The following is a 21,463-nucleotide window of genomic DNA, read 5'->3' as shown; positions in this document are numbered from 1 at the left end:
ATATAGTGCATCAAAAGTATGCAAGCTAAATTAAGTTAGGTTAGGTTTGGTTAGACAAATCAGAATCTTCCTGCCCTTCCTGCCAATATACGTATATAAACGTCAGTAAACCGTGAAATGGTAATAAACGTCAAATGATTTAAAATTGAACATGAATAATTCAAAGAAAATAAACGTGAATTATTCATCATTAGTGGGTTTGAAAGCTGAGCTTCTGAGGAAACAAACCGAAGTTAAAGACGCGAAAGCAAATGCGGAAGTAACTTCTATACAGTCTAAGCACAAGGTTAGGACTAAAAAGTCCAAGACGAAAAAAGTAAAAATTGAAAAAGAACTAATTGACACCGACGATATAAAAGCTCACAAAAAGTCGAAGTTGATGCTCGAAGCAAAAGCTAGGCTTTACGAAAATTTGAAAAGGTCACACAGCAATAAAAACGAACATTTTCTGGTCGACTTTGAAAACAAACCAGAGTCAGAAGATGAGAAATTCGATTCGGATGATTATGAAGATGCAAACTCTGACCCGGAAGAAGACTGGGTTGAATACGAAGACTGCTTTGGACGGACAAGGAAATGCCTCCGTAGAGATTTGTCGAAAATGCAGAAAAAAGATGACTTTGTAAAGCACGAAGTCATGAAGAAGTCCCAAGGAGATACCGAAGTTGAGGATGTCAGGCCTCCAGATGTTGTCACACCTCCGAAAGAGCCAGAGATTGAAATAATGCGAAGAAAATGGGAGGAGCAAACGGAAAAGTTGACTGAGAAAATGAATATTCATTATCAAGACATTCTCTTTGACGAAGCGAGAGCCCACGGCGTTGGATACTACGAATTTTCCCAGGATGAAGAAATGCGAGCGAAGCAGCAAGCAAACTTGGATGCATTGAGAAAGGAAACCATACAAAAACAAAAGGAAATGCAAAATCTAAAGGAAATGAAAGACAAAATGGAACAGAACAGGCTAAAGGCGGCTAGAATACGACAGAGAATAAGGGCTGGACTGCCCCCTGAACCCACGGACGAGGAACTCGTGAAAAATGATGAGGTGAATACAGACAAGATGGAAATTAAAGCAGAAACTGAAGAGAAAGTCGAATCTGATGAGAGGAAAATAATTGAATATAGGAAAGAAAATTCACTCATCGAAATTGAGAACAAGATAAAAGCTTTTGGCGAACTGCTTGGTAAAAGAACACAGTGGTATGAGATGTCGCAAGAAGAATGGGTCTACAAGCGGAGAAAAGATAGAGATGAAGAATTTGCCCCCTTGTACAATAATTTTAGAAGTTCCGGGTATTTAGAATCCAAGAATACCGATCAGGACAAGGATGAAAGCTCAGCATCGCTCGATGATAGCTTATCTGGTAAAAATGAGGAAACCTCCGAAAGTCCTGCTATTATTGAAGAATATGGCACAAAGAAAACGGCCGATCAACTCGATGGCACGGATAATCAACAAAATCATATTCCGCATTCTGAGACTTCTACAGATTTATCACAGATTACCATGCCTAAGCAAGTGATTAGCAATGCTGACACAGAATCATCGGATAGTAGTGGTTCAGATGTAATCGGACCGATGCCACTATATACCGAATCACCCACACAGCATGTGAATTTTCAACAAACATTCGCTACCCTGCCAGAAAATATGAGAACAGAATTATCAGGCATTGATTTTTCGAAACCACCTCCAAATATGCAATTTGGCCTTACTTCAGATATTTTTAATACTGGTCCAGAACTGGTACCAACTCCAGTCCCACCCCCGAATCGCGACTGTTTACCTATGGAATATCATCTACCGGATTCTACATTGTTGAGCTCAATAACTGGCGTGGATTCAAGTAAACGATCAGCTGACACCAGCATGTCGGATAATATTGATAGTCAAGAACCACAGCATATCTTAAACGAAGACAAGATTACTGCTGGGCTTAAATATTTACGAGCAAATTTTGAAAAGCAAAAGCACAGCTGATCGACTAAAATATTTAAGAATATCAAGTCAACTAATTTTAGATAATAGACATGTTTTATGTCGAATGACATAGTTGTAAATATTTTTTCGATGCACACTTTCTTCATTAATTATTATTTACTAGTAAAATTGTTACTTATTTATATGAAAGATCTAAAATAATTTTGTTATGAAAGTTTCATGAGGCATACTGTGTGGGAAATACATAATTAACGATTCTATTTTTTGTACTTCTTACTCAATTACCTACATTACTAGTTCTTTACGAGTAGACTTTGGTTATTCAAATGTTTTCAATGGGAGACAGAAATTCTATATAGTAACCAAACTACATACTCATATTTTTTAATTTATTCTTATTTGTGGTACACACAAAACTGAATAAATTTTTTGCTTATACTGTACTAAGAAAACAACATCGAAAAATTAGCTAATAAAGTAAGAATTTCTCTTTCTATAAACATGATTGATGCGTTCTCATTAGAACATAAACATAGAGAAACATGGTACTTCACAGAATTGCGTAATTCTTTTTTTGCATGATCGAAGTACTCATTTGTCAATTGTACTACATATAGGAGAAAGGAACTCGAGATTTTGTCTACTCCATAAACAGTTTCGTACATTTAGAAAAAATGCACGCATTATTATGATTTGAAGAATATCGTCAGTCACAGTTGAAATTCAACAGTCTTTGCAGAAGTATGGAACAAAAATTTCCGAGGAGTACTGTGATGCGGGAGGACAATTTCTCTGATAAAGAACTCATAATTTCATTGTTATATAATATCAGAGGAAAATCATTGCCGCAGAAATGAGAAATGCTCATTATTTTCAGTTACAAACTACTTTCAATTACTCTGGTTGTAAGTTACCCTATTGACTATTCGCTTCCAGATCCATGTCAGACCAAACTGCTTCTGTTTCACTTTCGTCAGCTCCCTCATCATTGTCTGTATCTGGCAAACCATCTCCTACATCATAAGTTGTATCTGCATGTTCGTCACCTACAGTCATATAATAAGTCGATTCCAGTTTCGTTGAAGTACTGTCTAACCGATGCAGCCCTTCCAGAGCCCGTCGATTACATGGATCTAAACTGTAAACAAATGGGATAAAATGAATTGGTTAGTAACAGTACAGATAAAAATATCACCACACTGTGAAACTAAAACTGCATCCCTACTTCAAGGCGATGGCGTAATGATCCAATGCTTTTTCTTGATTGTGAATTCTAGCCCACAAATCGCCAAGCATCTGATGAAATTTAGAGGTAGGTAATATTTCTACTTGTCTCTCAAGTAATTCAATAGCAGCTTCTAAGTTCATCTCCTGTTCGTATATTTCAGCCAACAAATAAACAGCCGGCAAAAATGACTCTTCTTGACTCAATGCTTTTTCCAACAAGTTTTTCGCTTTGCCAACTGATACAGGGTCCTTCATCAGAACCGACGAATAAAGCTGGAATATAATATTTTTACATAAGTCATCGTGTCAAACCTCAAAAACTGTTGTTTAAACATACAGTTTAGTATTTTACTAATGGTGTACCGTCAGAGCCCGAGGCGTGTGTCCCAGTAATTTACAGCCTGTACTGGCGATATTCAGTGCTTCCCTAAGTCTGTGCATTCCAACATAACAATCAACGAGTCCTTTGTGTGGTTCGTATCTATGTGGTTTGAGTAGAGCAGCTTTCCTAAAATGGTGCAATGCCTCTTGATATTTTTTTTGATCGATAAGAATATTTCCCCATAATATAATTGCTTCGATACTATAGGGGCTCAGGTTTATCGCTTGTACAATCAGGGTACTTGCTCTACTGAATTTTCGCGCAGCGTACAAAGCATAAGCCATAGCTATATATTGTTCAGCTGTGTATTCGGAAGTCTGTGTTATAGCTGGGATTAATTTCTCAAGCTCCTTGGTGTTTTGCGTCTTGTACAACACAGCGGCATATATGTCAAGGCTAAAAAAATAACAAAATAAAACAGATCAGGCTTTCCATTGAACACATATCATTTGAATCCAGAAACGAATTTTTACAAACCCTTTCGTCAAATCAGGTTCTATAGTTCTGGCCCGTCGCAAACACGTCAAGGCATTTTTATCGTCACCAGCAAAATAGTAACATTCACCCATTGTTATTAACAAGGTAACATTGTCTCTAAAGTAATTGGCATTATCGAGTGACCGGAATGCTGTAATTGCATGACTGTATTCACGATTGTGAATATGTGCGTGTCCTTTGATCCAGATGTTCAACCACTCCAGACTTGGTGAATTGGTTATAGAGTTAACAATCATGGAATTTACTTCGATCCCTTTTACACCCAGAGCAAGGAGTCCTTCCACTGCGTTAAGAGCCAATGGACATTCTCGTAAAACTTCCTTGTATGTCGTAATTGCTGATCTTTCCATTCCTTGTTCTTGGAACATTTTTGCCAGAGCCATATTCACCTAAAAATTTATTTTCGGAACATAAATAATAGATGGCAAAAAAGTTCTCTACTTTCAAGGATGAAGAAGTTCTTACTTTTGCGGATCTTTGCTTGCCAGGTATTCCCTGAAGTACTTGCAAGGCTTCTTGGGTATTTTTGAGCTTGACCAAGCACAAATGTATTTGATATTTAATGTCTATGTCCGACATGAGTTCTTTCTGTCCATCAGGCGGCGGTTTAGTAGCACCTTTAGATTTTAAAAGGCATTTACGAAACTGCAAGGACTTCTTGTACAGCGATTCAGCCTTCCGGTACTTGGAAAGATGAAAGTACGAATCGGCACAATGGACATACGTTAAGAATTTTGCCTGCGGTGGAAGAAGCTCGCTATTGTGATCGCTTAGCGATAAAATGAAATTTGCCTAGAAATAGAAGAGCTGAACGTTATCCTCATGCATTTCTCTTACACTGGCAAATTCTTTCTCGCTATCAATTTTCTGCATTATAGGTTAGTTTGAACAAATCAACATTAAGTCACAGCTCGTACTCACTAGAGCGATCACATTTGAATACAGCTCCTGATCGTACAACATTTTTATCTGCTCGTATAAACTCGACATTTTTACAGATCTAAATAAATACTACTTTGACAGCGGACGGCTTGTGTCCTCTTATTCATGCACCCACATTTACAAATTCATGTACTTATACACGCCTAAAGCACCCGTCAAACAATGGCGACATCTGTTGACTAGCGCGAGATTTGAATGGCTGGTTTCTTCGACAAATCTAATTCTAGCTTGATTCTAGCAGTTTAATGTTGGAAATGCAATAAACGCCGTTAATATCGTTGCCTTATGTTTACGTCAATAACTGTTTTTTCAATAACTTCGGAATGGTACTTTTGGATTTTCAAATATTTCCGAAAGTTTTCTTCGCATCAAAACTTCTTACAAACTTATGACGTTGGCTGTTGACAAAAACAATAAAAGCACATCCAGCTGTTAGTATATAAAATATGTCACATCTTTTTACATAAAACCTAAATACTGTGCGGCTAAACTCGTTGGGCTATAGATTATTTACAAGTTTATTGTACGCTCTGTAATGATCGATAAAACTTTTATATCGTGACCTTCACGAGTAACATTGCCCTACATTCCTGCTCGATCCATAAGAAATTACTCTGCAACGGGTCACATACTGTACTTAAACTATAACTCAACTTTTCACATCCGGTAGTATTATTTTAATAATATGGTTTATTGCGTACGCTGAATATACGGGAATGTTTTACATATTTTGCGCAACTGCCGAAATCAGATATTATATACACATGTATCTATAGCAGATGACATCGCTGATACAGACTGAATCAGGTGTTCTCATAATCAGACAGACATAGGTGAACATAGATCCCCGCAGCATATCATTCATATATCCGTATATCATTACTGATTAGATAAGCGTTAATTTTCATGTACGATGAGTCGTTGCACCTCGGGTAATTTTTAAAAAATACGTACATTACAACGTATAGCGTACCAAACAATTTACAATTTCACCGCAACGGACGAATGGAATCAAATAAAATATCTTACCACTTGTAAATAATAGTAATTGAATCGTGTATCGGTAATCCGCACGCGGCATTTTTCAAACCATAATGAAAATTGTGATAGAAAAAAAAAAATAGACTTCAATCTTATCGCAATCCTATGTGCATAATATTTGTATGTCGCGATATATGGCTTATTTGGGTCATAATGAGATGTCTTTCCCATACCTAGATGGCGATAAAAAATAGTGCGGTGATTGGTGTGCAGAGTGGATGCCATGAATTTCACAGCACAATCAAGGACACGTAGTGCGTTATCCTTTCACTTTCAAGGAAGCCGAGATTTGGCATAGTTTCAGTCTACCGCAGGTAACGAGCGGTGTAACAGGTGGGCTTAATTACTTTTTACATAAGGCTCCTCCGGATTATGTTCGAGTCTCGAATAAATACGAAGTGTTATTCTCTTACTAAAATCCGCTATAATCTTATAAATTGAAAATTATCAACACCGCATGCGTCACTTCGTCTCAAGTAAACGTAAACCATAGGGAAAGTAAGTTGGAATATGTGCATACATAAATCGTGATATAATGATATCGAACGACTAATGGATATAAGTGTATGTATTTGTTTTTTTTTCTTTTGTTATTCGGCCAATAAAATATTCAATAGAATATATTATTCCATGGCAAGTAAACCGAATTTCCAGTATCGTTGCGAATGTCATTTGTAAATAAAGGATTATATCAGAATCACGCCGATGTAGATCAAGCTGATCACCTTGCCATAATAATAATATAATATACGAATACCACGAATACTTTCACGGGAAAAGCTCTGACCTCTGAATATCTTTCGAAATTATTTCGATATTGAATTAATAGATGAAGGACACGTTTCGAGTGATAAGAAAACGAAAAATTTCTACTTTTGACGTATTGCAAAGAACACTGTAACATAACAATTGGGCCTTTGAAAGCGGTCGAATGCTCACATATGCGGGTTGAATAACATTTTTTCACGTTCATTTGAAAAGGTGCCAAGATTAACTGGAACATAGTATGAGTGTGTCTGACGTAAATTAGCTTTCTTAAGAAGCAAGGTAGGCTTTTGGGCGTTGTCGGTGCAAGATTGACATCTTTTTTAGTCTCACATCTCTCATACACCGTCTAAATATTGCAATATGCGTATGTAATACGGATGTGGTGGAGATCTAGCTTCCGGAAAACATATTATTAAATAGACTGTAAATTTACCACAAAACCGTTTCACAGCAACAACGATGTATAGTTGATTAGAAAAAAAAATGTAAAATAACAGGATAACGTAAAAGTTCGCTTCCGTCCTGGTTGTATGCCATAAACAAGCTAAACCGACTAATATACAGAAACTTACGTACGATACAATGATAATAATTTCCATTCCGTAAATCATCGTATCTCCGCGGTATCCTATTTATTTATATGTGAATATATTTGAAATAACCATAGCTAACACATACACTGTACTTTTTTAGCGCATGTCATAACCGGACGCCGGCAAACAACAAAAATAAACGCAGTAAAACACAATAAATAATATCTGCGACGGAAGATGGGTGGAAGGAGTGGAAAAAGCTTTTCACCAAACAAGGCAAAACATAGTGGGGAAACATCGCCACCAAAGAAAGGTAGGGCATTGCGTATAAAAGCTGTTGGATTAATATCCAGCAAAGCTGTAACGCTTTGTAATATTTATTATCAACAGCGCGTTGACCGCGGTATATTGATTTGATTTGAGTCTCCGTCTGCCGGTCATCGGCCTTGCGAACCACGCGTGTATTTCTCGCCGCTTCTTTATACACATCATTTTACTAGAAGTACAATTAAAATTGTTAGCTGCTCTTCGTCAGATTATTGCAGTCATGTCATCGACAGAAGGATGTAAGCGACGCAATAAGATAACTAATCGTATAATCAGCCGTGTTTCCATTGGTTTACTTTAAAATATCAGTTTGATTATTGCAAAGAATAGCCCCTATCGACAGCTGATAAACGCTTGCCATGATCTCTGTGTTGCGAATAAAATGACATATCCGTCGCGATTTGCTAATTTTCGTTGATTGGCAACGTATTAAGCATCATTACTTTTCAAATATAGTTATCGTCTTATTCTTTGAAACCAAACTTGCCTCTTTTTTTATAATTTTTTGCGTAAAGTTGTCTTTTTGCGACAATTTAACTCTCATATCTCAGTAGCGAAATATCGTCGAAACTGCCGAGAATGAGTGACAAAAAGCCTGAGAAAAATGAGCCTGGGCAAAGTCAAAATTGCTCTCAGTGCAACAAGCCTAAGCCACCAAATCCTTACGATTTATATAATGTAGCAAACTGCTGTTGCTCCTGTGAGTCGATGCCTTCCGAAGTCGAAATGTTCACACGTTGAATGAATTTTAGTTGTATATTAATCAAATCTTAACCTCACTTAGGAACTGCCTTCACTGTGTTCTTAATAACATATCATTACAATTAGCTTTAAGTTTCCTCCAAGAATCATTCAATGGCCAAGCAATAACTACTTTTGATGTATTCCTCAGGTCAACCGGAGAGTTCAGATTTCGTTGAAGCAGTTGTCTGCAATGAGAATGAAATCAAGGATAATGAAATGAAATCATTGCCTTTGGGCGAAGATGGTGGTAAGATTTTACTGATCAAGCAAGGCGGAGAGCTGCACGCCTTAGGATGGAAGTGCTCTCATTATGGAGCGCCTTTAGCCACTGGCGCCCTGGGTGAGGGTCGAGTAAGATGTCCGTGGCACGGAGCATGCTTCAACATAAAGACTGGTGACATAGAAGACTATCCTGGCTTGGACTCTCTACCATGCTACAAGGTAAATGGAGTTGCTCTAGAAATGTCGAAGTTTGGTTGATTGGCAAAAACACTCACCATCTCACCATCAAAAACATACTTTTAGGTTTCTGTAGATCAAAATGGTGGCATAAGAGTGCGTGCCAAGCGCAAGGAGCTGGAAACAAACAAGCGGACTAAGGAGATGAGTGCACTGAAGAGTGACAATCTATCGACTATTGTAATTGCTGGAGGGGGTCCAGCTGCTGCAACTTGCGCCGAAACTTTGCGCCAAGAAGGGTTCACCGGGCGCATAGTCATGGTTTGCAAAGAATCTGCTTTGCCGTATGACAGACCAAAACTTTCCAAGGCAATGGATGTTGATGTAGAAAAGATTGCACTCAGGTCCCAATTCTTTTATAATGAACATAACATTGAAACTTTGCTTGGTAAAGAAGTTATAGGTATGTGAAATAACTAATATGTATATCTTCTACTTTAATATGAAGTTGAGCAAAACATTGGATTAGTATAATTTTATTTCAGAGTTCACAGCAATTATTTAAAAAATCGATAGATGAAATTAAAAAAATCTCATGTATGTTTCCATAGCATCTAGTAAATATAGAAAATCAAAGAAAAAATTATCAGGAAATTATAGGTCGTCATTTTCAGATAATTATTTGTTGCATTTAATCACTTTCAGGATTGAATACCAACGAAAAGACCGTTAAGCTAAACACTAATGAAAATTTGAGGTATGATTATCTGTTTGTTGCGACGGGAAGCAAACCAAAGTTACCTGATCTGCCTGGCATCGATCTAGCAAACATTTTCGTTGTACGGAATTATGTAGACAGTGCTGCAATTTTCGCGCAACTTTCTCCTGAGAAACATGTCGTGCTGCTGGGACTTGGTTTCATAGGCATGGAAGCAGCTGCCTATTGCGTTGGCAAGTGTGCTTCGGTTACAGTCGTCGGTCGCGCTACCGCGCCTTTCAAAGCTGTTTTTGGACAAGAAATTGGTGACAGAATTAAAAGAGAATTTGAAGCTAAAGGTAAGATTTTTCACTTGTGTACACTTGATGATAAATAGCAGCTCAATTGAACTCAGACAGTTATTACTTTTACTTCTAAGGTGTACGCTTCATCTTGGAGAACGGCATTGCTCGTTTCTTGTCAAACAATGGTGGTTCTTCTCTTCAACAAGTTGAGTTACTGGACGGGACATTCCTCGAATGCGATATTGCTATTCTGGGAGTCGGTTCTACACTCAATACAGAATGGCTAAAGGAGACGCAGTTGCAACGGCTTGCAGACGGTAGCATAGTCACGGACAGGGTACTGTATATTGTTGAACAAAAGCGTAACTTAATCTCTTGTTATGTATAAGATAGACGAGGCAGAAAAAGTGACGGGTAAGACAGATGCCAAGGACAACAAAGATGCGACGAGTAAGAAAAGTACAAAGACAAAAAAAAAAGTCAAGGTAAAGAGCTGATTGTTACTTTCAACTGATCTGGAAACTTTACAAACTATCATTTATTAACAATATAATGTATTAGGAAAAAGGCGTGAAGACTGTTGAGAAACTGCAAAAAGTCAGTGTAATAGGGTAGAAGATTACTGATTATATGGCCACAATTTTGAACGTATTTTAGAATCGCAAATATTTTGTTTTTGTTTTCATAATAATTTTTCCAATTAAAAACTCTGTAACCCCAGGCTAGTCTATAATTAATAGTTCTTTGAAAGCTGAGTTAGCTCATCTGCAGTGACTATCAAAATGAGACATCAGAGAAAGTACAAGCAAGTCAGGCATGCAGAAGTTTTACTTTCATGGGCCAATTTGTCAAAACCAGTATCCATGGTCTACATTCATAGTTTAAATTTTCACAGAATATTACCATTTGCTATTAGATATTCTTAAACCTTGTTCTACCAGGGTAAAATAAAAGGTCCTGAAGTCAAAACCGAAGAGACGCTTCTACATGAGGAAATTCCACAGGTATATTAAACTAGCAAAACTTTTAGACAAAACGATATCGTGTAATTATTTTGGTGATTAGAAAGATGTCGTGATGAAGAAAGTCGAGATGCGGCTAAATGGCACTGTGGTGGTAAACAAGGTAAAAGTAAGATCTAACATACAGAGAGCTTCGAATTGAAAAGGGTATATCAAATTCTACCACACCATTATTCACAATATAATACCACTTACCAAATATATATTTATTGGCAGATTAGGACTGTAATATCAATTAACTAGAGTATCTTGTGAGTAAATTAACTTGATGTCCTCCACAGATTTTCTACGCGTAGTGTGCAATGTGCTCGTTTAATGGAATGATTTATCTTCTTACAGTTCCTCAAAACAAACGTGGACAATGTATATGCCGGTGGTGACGTTGCATATGCTCCTGTATATAGTTCTGGAAATATGCCAGCAGCAATAGGACATTACGGCCTAGCTCACTACCACGGAAAAATTGCTGCTTTGAATATAGCGGGCAAAGAAACACCTTTGAAAGTAGTGCCCTTCTTCTGGACCATGCTATTCGGTCGAAGTTACAGATATGCAGGTTCGGCTTAATTTGGATTATCATTTATTTGCTCACGTGTTCAAAACTTTCCTGAAAATACAGAGATCACTCGCAAGTAACTAATAAACACTTCATGTATTGAAATAAATGATCCCACAGGATTTGGCAGACCAACTGGGGTAAAAATTGTTGGATCTCTTGAGGACTTCAAGTTCTTTGCATACTATTTCAAGGATGGCAAAGTCATTTCAATGAGTAGTTCGGGAAGAGATCCCATTGTGGCAGATTTTGCCAATTTGCTGTACGAAGGAAGGCAGTTGACTCAAGAAGAAGTGGAAAGAGATCCACTGGGTTGGATGCCCCACAAACCACAAGACTTGATTCCAGCAGTCTCTACACCAGACATTAAGTCGTAAGAATTTAATTTTCAAATGATTTTTATCATTCACTTGTCTCATAAGCCAGAAAGTAATATATGTATGATATATAAATTTGTTAATGGCACATAATATAGACAACTAGTGAGTTGCTTATATACTGTAGAATAAAAACTGTCTAAAGGTACAGAATATTTGTTTTATTCAGTGTTAAATTAATATTCAACAATAATCTCTACAAATTATCGCAGTGCATGAAAGAAGAAACTACATTATATTCGGACTTTTGACAGTTTTTCTTTTCACAGCACTACGAGTTTTCAATGAGAATAGTGCCGAAATAATTATATTTTCAATATATCAACTTTGAAAGCTGGTAATTGGTTAAGATATGTAGTACAATCAGTATTAACTTTTGGTTATATATCTATTAAATTATGGTCACAACGTAAGCAGGGACCAATATGCTTAGGTCAGGTCGCGACAGTACGTTCTTTTTAGAAGGATACTTAAAGGCTTGTTGTGCTGCGATTTCTCATATACAGTAGAAATTTTTTGTACGTTCAAGACATGATCTATGAAAGGTATGGGGTTACTTAATAAACGCACTGGCTGCTTTCCGAATCTTGTCAGCAGCCATGAAACAAGAATCAATATTTGCCCCAGATTGTAAAACAGTTTTATTTTGAAAATAAACTCCTGCTGTATTATTAGTTGAAACTATCAAGTGTTTGATATGAAAAGTGATTGTGATGTAAATTGAAACGTCCAAGAATTGTTGAAAGTAAACTAAAACGTTTATTTTGTAATAAGGTATCCATTGTATGTAATATTCAAAGTGATCGAAAATACTGAATTGGTGCCTCATTTCTAGATAGGTTTTCATAGTTTCTATATGTCTATAGAAATATGTTGATATCACTCACCTTTAATATATTTTGATTAGGTACTTAATATTGATTATCATAGATTGTTAATTTATTTTATTATTTTTTTCACGCTTACGGGTACTTATAACATTCTAGGAAAGGGTTGGGTACTGGAAATATGTCGAGGAGAGATTACCACACGTACGCAATAGTACCTCTTAAACTGTATACAATTGAAAACTGTATAAAACGTGCACAATACTGTAAAAAAATCAGTAATTACTCAAGGTGTTTGCGTTTTGTTAAGAGTTTTGTTCGTTAGTACACTTGTGATAGATGCAAGGTGCGGATTGCATTTCAATTGTTAGTGCGTTTCAAAAGTTTTATAATTTTAACAGTTTTGTGATATATTAATGCAACGCAACCAACTAGTAGATCACTTCGAAGGTTCTTGTATACGAAAATATATTTATCTTATATACAAACTATTTTAAAACACACATACTTTCCAATTGTTATCAGAGCATTTGTAATATCAGTGAATTAAAATAGGATCATTTGCATATGGAAATCGTTATAATTTCTTTCAGTTAACCTTGAAAGAACTGATGTCAAATGAGGCATCAAGAAGTGCTACTTTGTTCATTAACTAGATACCTTTTGTAGTATCAGTCTGGGTCTTTTGCAGGATTTTAAAGCTTTCTTGTGTACTTTTAAAACAAAATGGCAGTATCCCAATTGTCCAAGTATGTATAGATCAAGTAAAAATATCCTTGATTGTGCCATTTACAGTGAGGTAAAACGCTACGTGAAATCAACATTAAAGGTCTTAGAAGAATAATGAAGGGGTTTGAAAAGTCTAGCAAAATAACGATACATGGTAATATTTCCAATGACGGAACGATGTATTAATTGAAGTATCTTTATCTCATAATTGTTTATATGTATGTACATTTGTTGTATAATTTAAACAAATAAAGAATTGTCCATTATTAATCTACTACCTTAAATTGTTTATTTTAATCCCAAGCATCTCTCACTTTCAAATGCATAAGTCTATCTTCCAAAGTAGTAATTTTGGAAAATTTTTCACTTCTTTCCTTATCCCATTTAGCTATGGGGTCTACTCTAAGGTCTTTCATATGACCACTGGACTGCTCAATTGTTAAGTAAGGATGACGCAGTAGCAGCATATTCTGCTCTTCTATTTCGTAGTCCCAGCGCAGAGCTCTGAAGCTTTTGTCAGTGACTGCTTTCCTTAGTCGGTGTTTTCTGGAGAACAATTATTACTTTTGTAAATATTATTCTTTACAAACCTGTCATGTTCAGGTAACGACGAATAAATTTCTCCGATATCTGGTGTTTCATTCAAATAAATTCAATAGCTATACAATCGCTAGATCTGATTAGTCTCAAATAAATAACGCTGAAAATATTTGACACAGTATTTAAAAAACTGATTGAAAATCGTTTAGTCCGTTTTTCATGGTAATTAATCAATAAAATAATCTTCAATTGAAAGTTAATATAGACCCACTTTTTTAATTGCCTGCGTATATTGATCGCAGGAAGCAAGTTTATAGGTTAGAATCAAAGAATTTGTCTTTTATGGAGTAAGGATTGGAAATTTCCCTCACCCGTGATACAAGTGGCCGTGCGGATGCTTAAATCTCAACAAAACTGTGGTCAACCTCATCCTATCTTTCCTTGTTATTACTTAGATTGAAACGAAAATACTCTGTGAAAATTCGGCAGTCTGAAGCACGACAGGATCAGCTGTTTGCCTTCTTGATATTCCTTGCATCACGCCGGTTTTTCCCCTACCTTCCCACGGAATGATTTCGATCACCACGCGTGGTGTCGTTCAGCATTTTTACGAGTAGCTCATGTGTTATCTTTGCTCTTAAAAGGAATGGATACTAAATTTATCGAGATAATGTGTTAAAAATTGTCGCATATACTAGCCAGCAAGCGGCGAACTATCGGAACTTTCAAGATTTCAATATCCTGTGTGAATATCAAAATTTTACGTAATGTTTGATAAAGAAAGTAAAAATAAATTATAATAACGTACGCGAATAGAAGTGGTGAGGAAATATTAAAACAATGTTGTTTGCCACTTTTCAACGGTTGACACTGTCTCGAATAGGCATGTCGATGATTAACGGCAAGGGTTTTTGTAGCTTGTCCGCAACGATCATCAAGCTTCCTGAGAAAAAGTTTACCTTGAAACTCGGTCAGCTTCTTTTGTTCGATAAATGCAAATTTGTGACAAAAAATTCAATCGCATCTAGACCGCAACGATTCATTTTCACAACTTCAAGTAAATTGCACGGAGTACAAGGCATTCAACAGAACGTATCCACTTTTCAAATGAAAAAGCGTCCGTTGAGAAAAAAGAGATCTATATCAGAGGACGAAGAGAGCAGCATGCCTGGAGTGAGATTTACTCGATACCTGTTATTTCTTTGATATACATGCTATAGGATAAATTCAATACTTCATTTTAAAACATGTTCAGTTCTGGAATGTCAAGTCACTGGCCACTGCTGACGAATATGATTTAGAAGGACTCATGGACGGTTTACTGAAACAGGATTTATATTTGCCACAAAAGATTTCAACGTCTTCAGAATGTGAGTAATATTATGTCGTCACCGTATTATGTTTCACTTCCATGGTGCAAATTGATGCCTTGAAGCTTTCATTTCTATTTTCACTCAACCAAATAACAACTGTAATTAGTTACGAAAAGACAAGTTCGACAACTTGTTACGTTTAAAGATGAACGGACCTTAGTGTCTAAATTATAAGTTGTGTTATTGATTCGCTTCAAATGTTTTGTCTGACCATTTATCCTTGACTAGTTCGCGGAAATAATTATTCTCAACACTGGTATATTGATAAATATACAGTAAATTCGTATAAAGTAGATTTTATCTATCCTCGGAAACACAATAATTGCTACAGAAAAACGTATACTTATAGTTTGCGAATTCACTCAGAAAAAAAGTGTATTTAGTCACGTTCTATTATCTGTGAACTTGCCCCGCTTTCCATTACACGCTTATTGAACAAATATCGATAGCGCGTCAAGAGGTATGATACCTACCTTTTATTTATTTATTGTTGATTGCCACCTTTGCATGACGCAATATAACAGTTGGTTTATAATACTGACTTGATATCTGTAGGGTTCATATTATCTTATCGTCATCATATTTTTCATTCTCATATTTGATAAACAAATATGTTTCATTCCAGTCGGGATTTTCAGGACTTTCCTTTGGAAACTTTGTGAAAGAATTCTGTCATTATTTCATGATTTATCCTTATTCTGATCAAAGTATGTTACTGTCTATAGACTTTTTACTCAAACCTGCCTACTCATAATAGATACAGCACTGCCATCTCACTCCAGTCTCTAATGTAGGCATGTATGGATGAGAGTGGACCTTGATAGTGTGTATGCGTGTGTAAGTATCACTAGATATATATACAAGGTTCAGGGATACAGTCTGCAGTCGTTCCACTGATTCATTTGGTGAATGATGTACAAGTAGCAGGAATTGCGTGATACATTATCACATAAAAACGTGTTTTTTATCAAACTCTTCAATTTTTTTCTATTAAAATTGTGTGATAGTTTATTCATGGGCAATGTGAGGAAAATCAATAAGTCCAACAGCAGATAAAATATAACAAAGGTTTTGGTCGGGAGTACATTTGATAGTTTCTTTTTCAAATCAAAAGTATAAAAAGTAAATTCTCAAATAAAATATGGAACAGAATTTATGAAAATACTGATTCATGAGTTCGCAATATCTAAAAATAAACATACGTAATACTCTTCAGATTCTTCGTTAGTCAACACCTCAGATGCTAACATAATTACCATTCCAATATACAACGTACTCTTAATTCTACATAGTTTTCATTTATCGTCAGTGCATACTCTGATTTTAAAAAAGGTTAAAAAGAAAAAATTTTGAATCATATATTATCGGGAACAAAGATTCAAAATTTGCACTCCTGGACCGGCGCTTGTTAGTATCAATTGACAACAAGAACTATTTCGTTTCTGATAATCATACACTTCAGGTATATGTGTGGTTCACAATTGTATGAATCACATAAAAAGCAAGTATGAACGCGAGTGATCAACCCAGTATGGGCCTTTGCGTCAAACTGCCATTGCCGCAGGCAGAACTGCAAGAATTAATAGATAAAGCCAAAGATTGGTCGCTTATGAATGGAGCCTGCATGCGATCGAAGAAGAATTTCAACAGAGATACTCTGCAGTTTGCTCCATTTATTCTTATACCGTCATCATTTCCAAGGACAGAATTTAATCGAGCTTGTGAAATTCAAATAATATTAAATGAACTCATGCACAGGGTTGCCCATGACTATGAATTCCTGAAAGAAACCCTCAAAGAAACAATCAAAGTCGATACTTTTACCCGGAAATTGTTTGATATTTATGAAACGGTCCACAGCGAGGGATTCACTCAGAAAGTATCTTTAGGAATGTTAAGGTCCGATCTAATGCTTGACACCAGTTGCCCTAAAGAACGCGGCTGCTCACAAAATCACAAGCCATATTGTTGTTGGAAACAAGTAGAAATAAATACGATCGCATCAGGATTTGGATGGCTTGGTCCTGCCGCTACAAAATTGCACAAATATATTCTACAGGAACTTGATCGCACAAATGAGCTAAAAAATTTGCCCGACAATAATGCGCTCCAAGGACTATGCACGGGAATGATTGACGCGTGGAATATTTACAATGATCCAAAGTAAGTATATAATTTTTTAAATGTCCTCAACTCAAGAAGAATTTCATTCCTATAGATATTCCCAAATACTTTTGAAACAAGACAAACATTGTCTTTTCTTTCGTTCATGCTTTTGTATAACGTCTAATTACCTAATTATTTTGTGCTTCTTTCAGATCCGTTATTTTATTCATCATTGAAAACGTCACGTATAACATTTGCGATCAGCGTTTTCACGAATTTGAAATCCGCAGACTTAATCCATCCATTAAGGTAATACGTAGAACACTGAGCGAGCTAGCTGTTGAAGCACGTCTCGGTCCCAAAAAAGAGCTGATTGTTGGAGAACAAACCGTCGCCGTTGTCTACTTCAGATGTGGCTATGAACCGAGTCAATATCCCACTGAGAAAGAGTGGGATGTAAGATTACTTATAGAAAGATCTTTAACAATCAAATCCCCATCGATTCAATATCATCTAGCTGGTGCAAAAAAAGTCCAACAAGCCCTGGCCAAGCCTGGAGTTCTCGCCAGATTTCTGAAGGACGAGGAGACAGTTCAGCAAATCAGAGGAATATTCACTGGTAAATATTATCAAAATTAGATAGCATACTTTTACACTAATGTTGTGGAATAATAATCAGTAAAATTACGACTGCATCGGTTTAAAGAATGGTTACTGAATCGATCATTTTAATCTGTTATTGATTCAAAATTTTCCAGGTCTTTATGCTTTGGATTTTGATGAACACGGGGAAAATGCAATAGACATGGGGATAGCAAATCCTGAACGCTTTGTTTTGAAACCGCAGCGAGAAGGTGGTGGAAATAATGTTTATGGAAATAACATAAAAACCGCACTAGAATCCATGAAGGACCAGCAAGAGAGATCGGCATGGATCTTGATGGATAGAATCCAACCACCGTTGCAAAGAAACTATCAAATACGAGCAGGAAGTGATACAGATACAGAAATGAAGGAAGTCGTTTCGGAATTGGGCATATTTGGTGTATTGATCGGCGATGAAAAGAATATTATCATTAACAGACAAGTTGGTCACATGCTTCGAACAAAATTGGCCAGTGCTGATGAAGGCGGGGTTGCGTCAGGATTAGGGGCTTGTGATAGTCCCTATTTAACTGACTAGTTGAAATGCACATGTAATACCATCGTTGTTAATTATCACCTGATTTTGTACTTAGCAGTCAAGAACTAAGAGAACAACTACTGATGAAAATCTGACAAATGATTGTAATTTACGCCTAAAAATTATTTTATACGAAGAATAGGCTTATTTAGCATTTAATGTGACAATAACTCATCCCTGTGCCACACATTCTATTTATATGAATATATTTTCGATGATACTTTATCCAACGCTTCCTAAGCAACCAATTTTCGGAACTCGCCAGAGAAGTATGGAGTAATAAAATAATATATTTCTGGTCTAGTAATCCAGAGTGATCACTTGTACTACGTATTAAGTTTAACCTACCATCCTTTTCTTAGATACGTCTAAATTTACTTTATGGTGTGATATTTTCTACTATTACTTATAGTCATATTGTATATTGGAATAAGTCTTTATGTTATATAAACAGGGGGATAAAGTTCTGAGAACCCATACGTCCAATTAATTTGAAATTTTGTCACGAATGTTATAGTAAAAATACCCGCAAATATGAATTTCACGGTCAAAACTCACAAAAACTGATTTAAAAAAAGTTTTTCTATGTTATTTCGATAAGTGTTGATCTTAGAAAAAAATGTTTTCTACAAAATTTGTAGCGTATAAAAAGATTGATCTTATACCTATGTTCCAAACAGTTTTTGTTTGAAATAATTATTTTCTCGTTCAGGAAAATTAGGATAATGCTTCAATATGTACGTTATTATGCCTCTGTCATAAGGAGACCCAACTTATTCTAACCTTTGATCTGCGATGGTCACCAATCCCAGTGGTAAAGTGCGTAAATAGAAAAAAAATCGAAACTAATGGACTTTTGGCAAAACGTACTTATTGGAGCATTATCCCATTTTTTCCAAAAAAAAAGATTTCAGACAAAAACTGTGTAGAACATAAAAGATCAGTCTTTTTATAGGCTACAGCTTTTGTAGAAATTTTTCTTTCTACGATCACCGCGTATCGGAATAAAATAGAGAAACTTTTTAAAAATCAATTTTTGTGAGTTTTGACCATGAAAATCAAATTGGCGGGTATTTTCACTATCATATTCTGATCAGTGAGCCAAAATACATGGGCATTCGAAATTCCAAATTGATCGGTATGGGCTTTTCGGAACTATACCAAAACAGGGTGCTGAACCAAAAAATAAAGTAAAATTCACAATGTCACATTTACCTAGTCTTTTTACACGTGTTATTTATATCGCAAAAGCAGAAGAATAATAAAAGAATTGCAACAGAGCATTATCTATGAAGAGGAAAAAGCCACTAAACCATAGACTGCTAGTAATCGTTCAATATATGTTTTTTTGTTGTTACATTCCAGCAATGCCAGATGTGATTCACGCAGTAGCTAAATATGAGGTAGAAACAGAGCCCCGTGAAGTCTACTTTTTCCGAGAAGGAACTGTTGTTTTTTGGAATATGTCAGAACTTGAAAGTGGAAATTTACTGAGATTCTTGAAATCCTATGAACAACATAGTTATGCTGATAAACTGGTGCAGTCAGAGAGTGAACTAATGCTGTACACGCATTTAGAATCTAGGTAAGATATCAGAATGGTTGAAGTGTTTTTTATTGCGCCGATCTTTATTCCAATTTGTATTGCCTATTGATATAAGTCCTAATTAACGGATGCTCAATGTATGTACCTGACAACCTGATTTTTGGTATACGTTACAGTAAAAAGAGCCATTTGAAAGAAGGAAATATCATGTTGGCACCAAATGCCACAGACTTGGATAAATACACATTCTCAAATGCAATTGCACTCTCTGTCAAACTTGGCATATGGGAAGCATCACTAGACCGTTATGTGGATTCAATTGCTTTTGTTACCGATGATCTGAAATCTGGTCGTCCAATAAAAATGAGCAGAGAAGAAGTTCTGCGAAAGCAAGGCGAATTATTTGCGCTCAGGCATATGATCAACTTGAGTTCCGACCTTTTAGATACCCCAGATTTTTACTGGGAAAGAGATGAATTGGAAAATTTATTCCAACAAACGTGTAGTTATTTCAGTATTGCCAAACGTACTCGGGTATGTGAAATTATAGTAATACACAATATGTCAATCAATTTAATTTCGTACTAGCGAAATATAAAACTGCTTAAACGTTTCTCCATTGTTAACGAATTCGAATTGAAATCTTAGGTTACCTTTGTATTATAAATTCAATTATGGATCTGACCAATATTTTATATAGAATAATATACATGATTTCTGTCCACAGGTGATGAATGAGAAACTGAATCATTGCGTTGAACTTGTAGAACTTTTGTCATCCCATCTTAGCGATCGTCATCACGTTCGTTTAGAATGGATGATAATTGTATTAATTATGGTTGAGGTAGTATTTGAAATACTACATTACATCGATCGTTATTTTGCCGATCAACCCCAAACATCTGAAGTGTTGACCTCCTAGTTACACTCTAATATCAATTAAAATATCTACGTATATATATATATATACATATATCATTTTCAGCGAGTAATTTCTACAATAGCAGGTTATAAATACTGTAAATATATAGATAATTTGCGTTTATAAAGTATAAATAGTTACTTATTTGTTATTTGCCACATATGTTGCCTTTACAATAATAAGAGAAACAAATGTATAAGGAATTGAAAACTGTTGTAATGATGATTAGATTTATTTTAGTTATCAGGCTCATGCATTATAGGGGCATTGCCTAATTTTAATTTTGAGAACTTTCGTATTGACTTTTCAATGCTGTGTAACATGTGTTATCTGTTACACAAAATAAAAACAAAGTAGAAAAATAAAATTCTCTACCCTAAATACATTTTTTGATAGAAATAGCTGCAGATTCCAAGAATATGAATATTTTTCGAAAAGAATTTTTAAGGCAACTTGATGTTTCAAATTTTCAAA

The 21,463-nt window shown here is 35.8% G+C and overlaps 6 protein-coding genes across 12 annotated transcripts; 4 read left to right on the top strand and 2 right to left on the bottom strand.

Annotated features, from left to right (window-relative positions):
- The first annotated feature begins 6 nt into the window (after window positions 1–6).
- On the top strand, window positions 7–2,205 carry LOC124178517 (coiled-coil domain-containing protein 174). The gene has a single exon (XM_046561937.1). The coding sequence runs from the start codon at window positions 152–154 to the stop codon at window positions 1,982–1,984; it is 1,833 nt and encodes a 610-aa protein (XP_046417893.1). The 5' UTR covers window positions 7–151; the 3' UTR covers window positions 1,985–2,205.
- A 112-nt stretch (window positions 2,206–2,317) lies between these two features.
- LOC124178518 (anaphase-promoting complex subunit 7) lies at window positions 2,318–6,322 on the bottom strand. 2 transcript variants are annotated; one of them, XM_046561939.1, is made up of 6 exons: window positions 6,209–6,322; window positions 4,518–4,844; window positions 4,032–4,441; window positions 3,536–3,950; window positions 3,171–3,445; window positions 2,318–3,083 (listed from the first exon to the last, which is right to left on the bottom strand). In XM_046561939.1, the coding sequence occupies exons 2-6, from the start codon at window positions 4,629–4,631 to the stop codon at window positions 2,861–2,863; spliced, it is 1,437 nt and encodes a 478-aa protein (XP_046417895.1). In that variant the 5' UTR covers window positions 4,632–4,844; window positions 6,209–6,322; the 3' UTR covers window positions 2,318–2,860. The 2 variants fall into 2 exon arrangements, with proteins under 2 accessions (XP_046417895.1, XP_046417894.1); XM_046561938.1 differs by lacking the exon at window positions 6,209–6,322 and adding an exon at window positions 4,974–5,052.
- On the top strand, window positions 6,250–13,593 carry LOC124178516 (apoptosis-inducing factor 3). 6 transcript variants are annotated; one of them, XM_046561932.1, is made up of 9 exons: window positions 6,250–6,368; window positions 7,497–7,649; window positions 8,556–8,848; window positions 8,933–9,269; window positions 9,512–9,862; window positions 9,943–10,145; window positions 11,170–11,386; window positions 11,507–11,759; window positions 12,750–13,593. In XM_046561932.1, exons 2-9 carry the CDS (start codon window positions 7,574–7,576, stop codon window positions 12,913–12,915), a joined length of 1,896 nt encoding a protein of 631 aa, XP_046417888.1. In that variant the 5' UTR covers window positions 6,250–6,368; window positions 7,497–7,573; the 3' UTR covers window positions 12,916–13,593. The 6 variants fall into 6 exon arrangements, with proteins under 6 accessions (XP_046417888.1, XP_046417887.1, XP_046417891.1 ...); XM_046561931.1 differs by having other exon boundaries at window positions 6,361–6,533; XM_046561935.1 differs by lacking the exon at window positions 6,250–6,368 and adding an exon at window positions 6,566–6,599.
- LOC124178523 (ribosomal protein 63, mitochondrial) lies at window positions 13,480–14,372 on the bottom strand. Its single transcript, XM_046561946.1, has 2 exons — window positions 14,231–14,372; window positions 13,480–13,865 (listed from the first exon to the last, which is right to left on the bottom strand). Exons 1-2 carry the CDS (start codon window positions 14,287–14,289, stop codon window positions 13,613–13,615), a joined length of 312 nt encoding a protein of 103 aa, XP_046417902.1. The 5' UTR covers window positions 14,290–14,372; the 3' UTR covers window positions 13,480–13,612.
- A 327-nt stretch (window positions 14,373–14,699) lies between these two features.
- Window positions 14,700–21,278, top strand: LOC124178520 (required for meiotic nuclear division protein 1 homolog). Its single transcript, XM_046561941.1, has 5 exons — window positions 14,700–15,032; window positions 15,115–15,229; window positions 19,887–20,106; window positions 20,244–20,601; window positions 20,795–21,278. Exons 1-5 carry the CDS (start codon window positions 14,700–14,702, stop codon window positions 20,987–20,989), a joined length of 1,221 nt encoding a protein of 406 aa, XP_046417897.1. The 3' UTR covers window positions 20,990–21,278.
- Window positions 16,092–19,801, top strand: LOC124178519 (glutathione synthetase-like). Its single transcript, XM_046561940.1, has 3 exons — window positions 16,092–17,395; window positions 17,551–17,957; window positions 18,097–19,801. The coding sequence occupies exons 1-3, from the start codon at window positions 16,740–16,742 to the stop codon at window positions 18,519–18,521; spliced, it is 1,488 nt and encodes a 495-aa protein (XP_046417896.1). The 5' UTR covers window positions 16,092–16,739; the 3' UTR covers window positions 18,522–19,801.
- Window positions 21,279–21,463: the final 185 nt, after the last annotated feature.

This window comes from Neodiprion fabricii, chromosome 3 (genome assembly GCF_021155785.1).
Source record: "Neodiprion fabricii isolate iyNeoFabr1 chromosome 3, iyNeoFabr1.1, whole genome shotgun sequence".
NCBI classification, from domain to species: Eukaryota; Metazoa; Arthropoda; class Insecta; order Hymenoptera; family Diprionidae; genus Neodiprion; species Neodiprion fabricii.
Note: the sequence above shows the minus strand (reverse complement) of the source record. Positions and strands in the feature narration are given on the sequence as shown.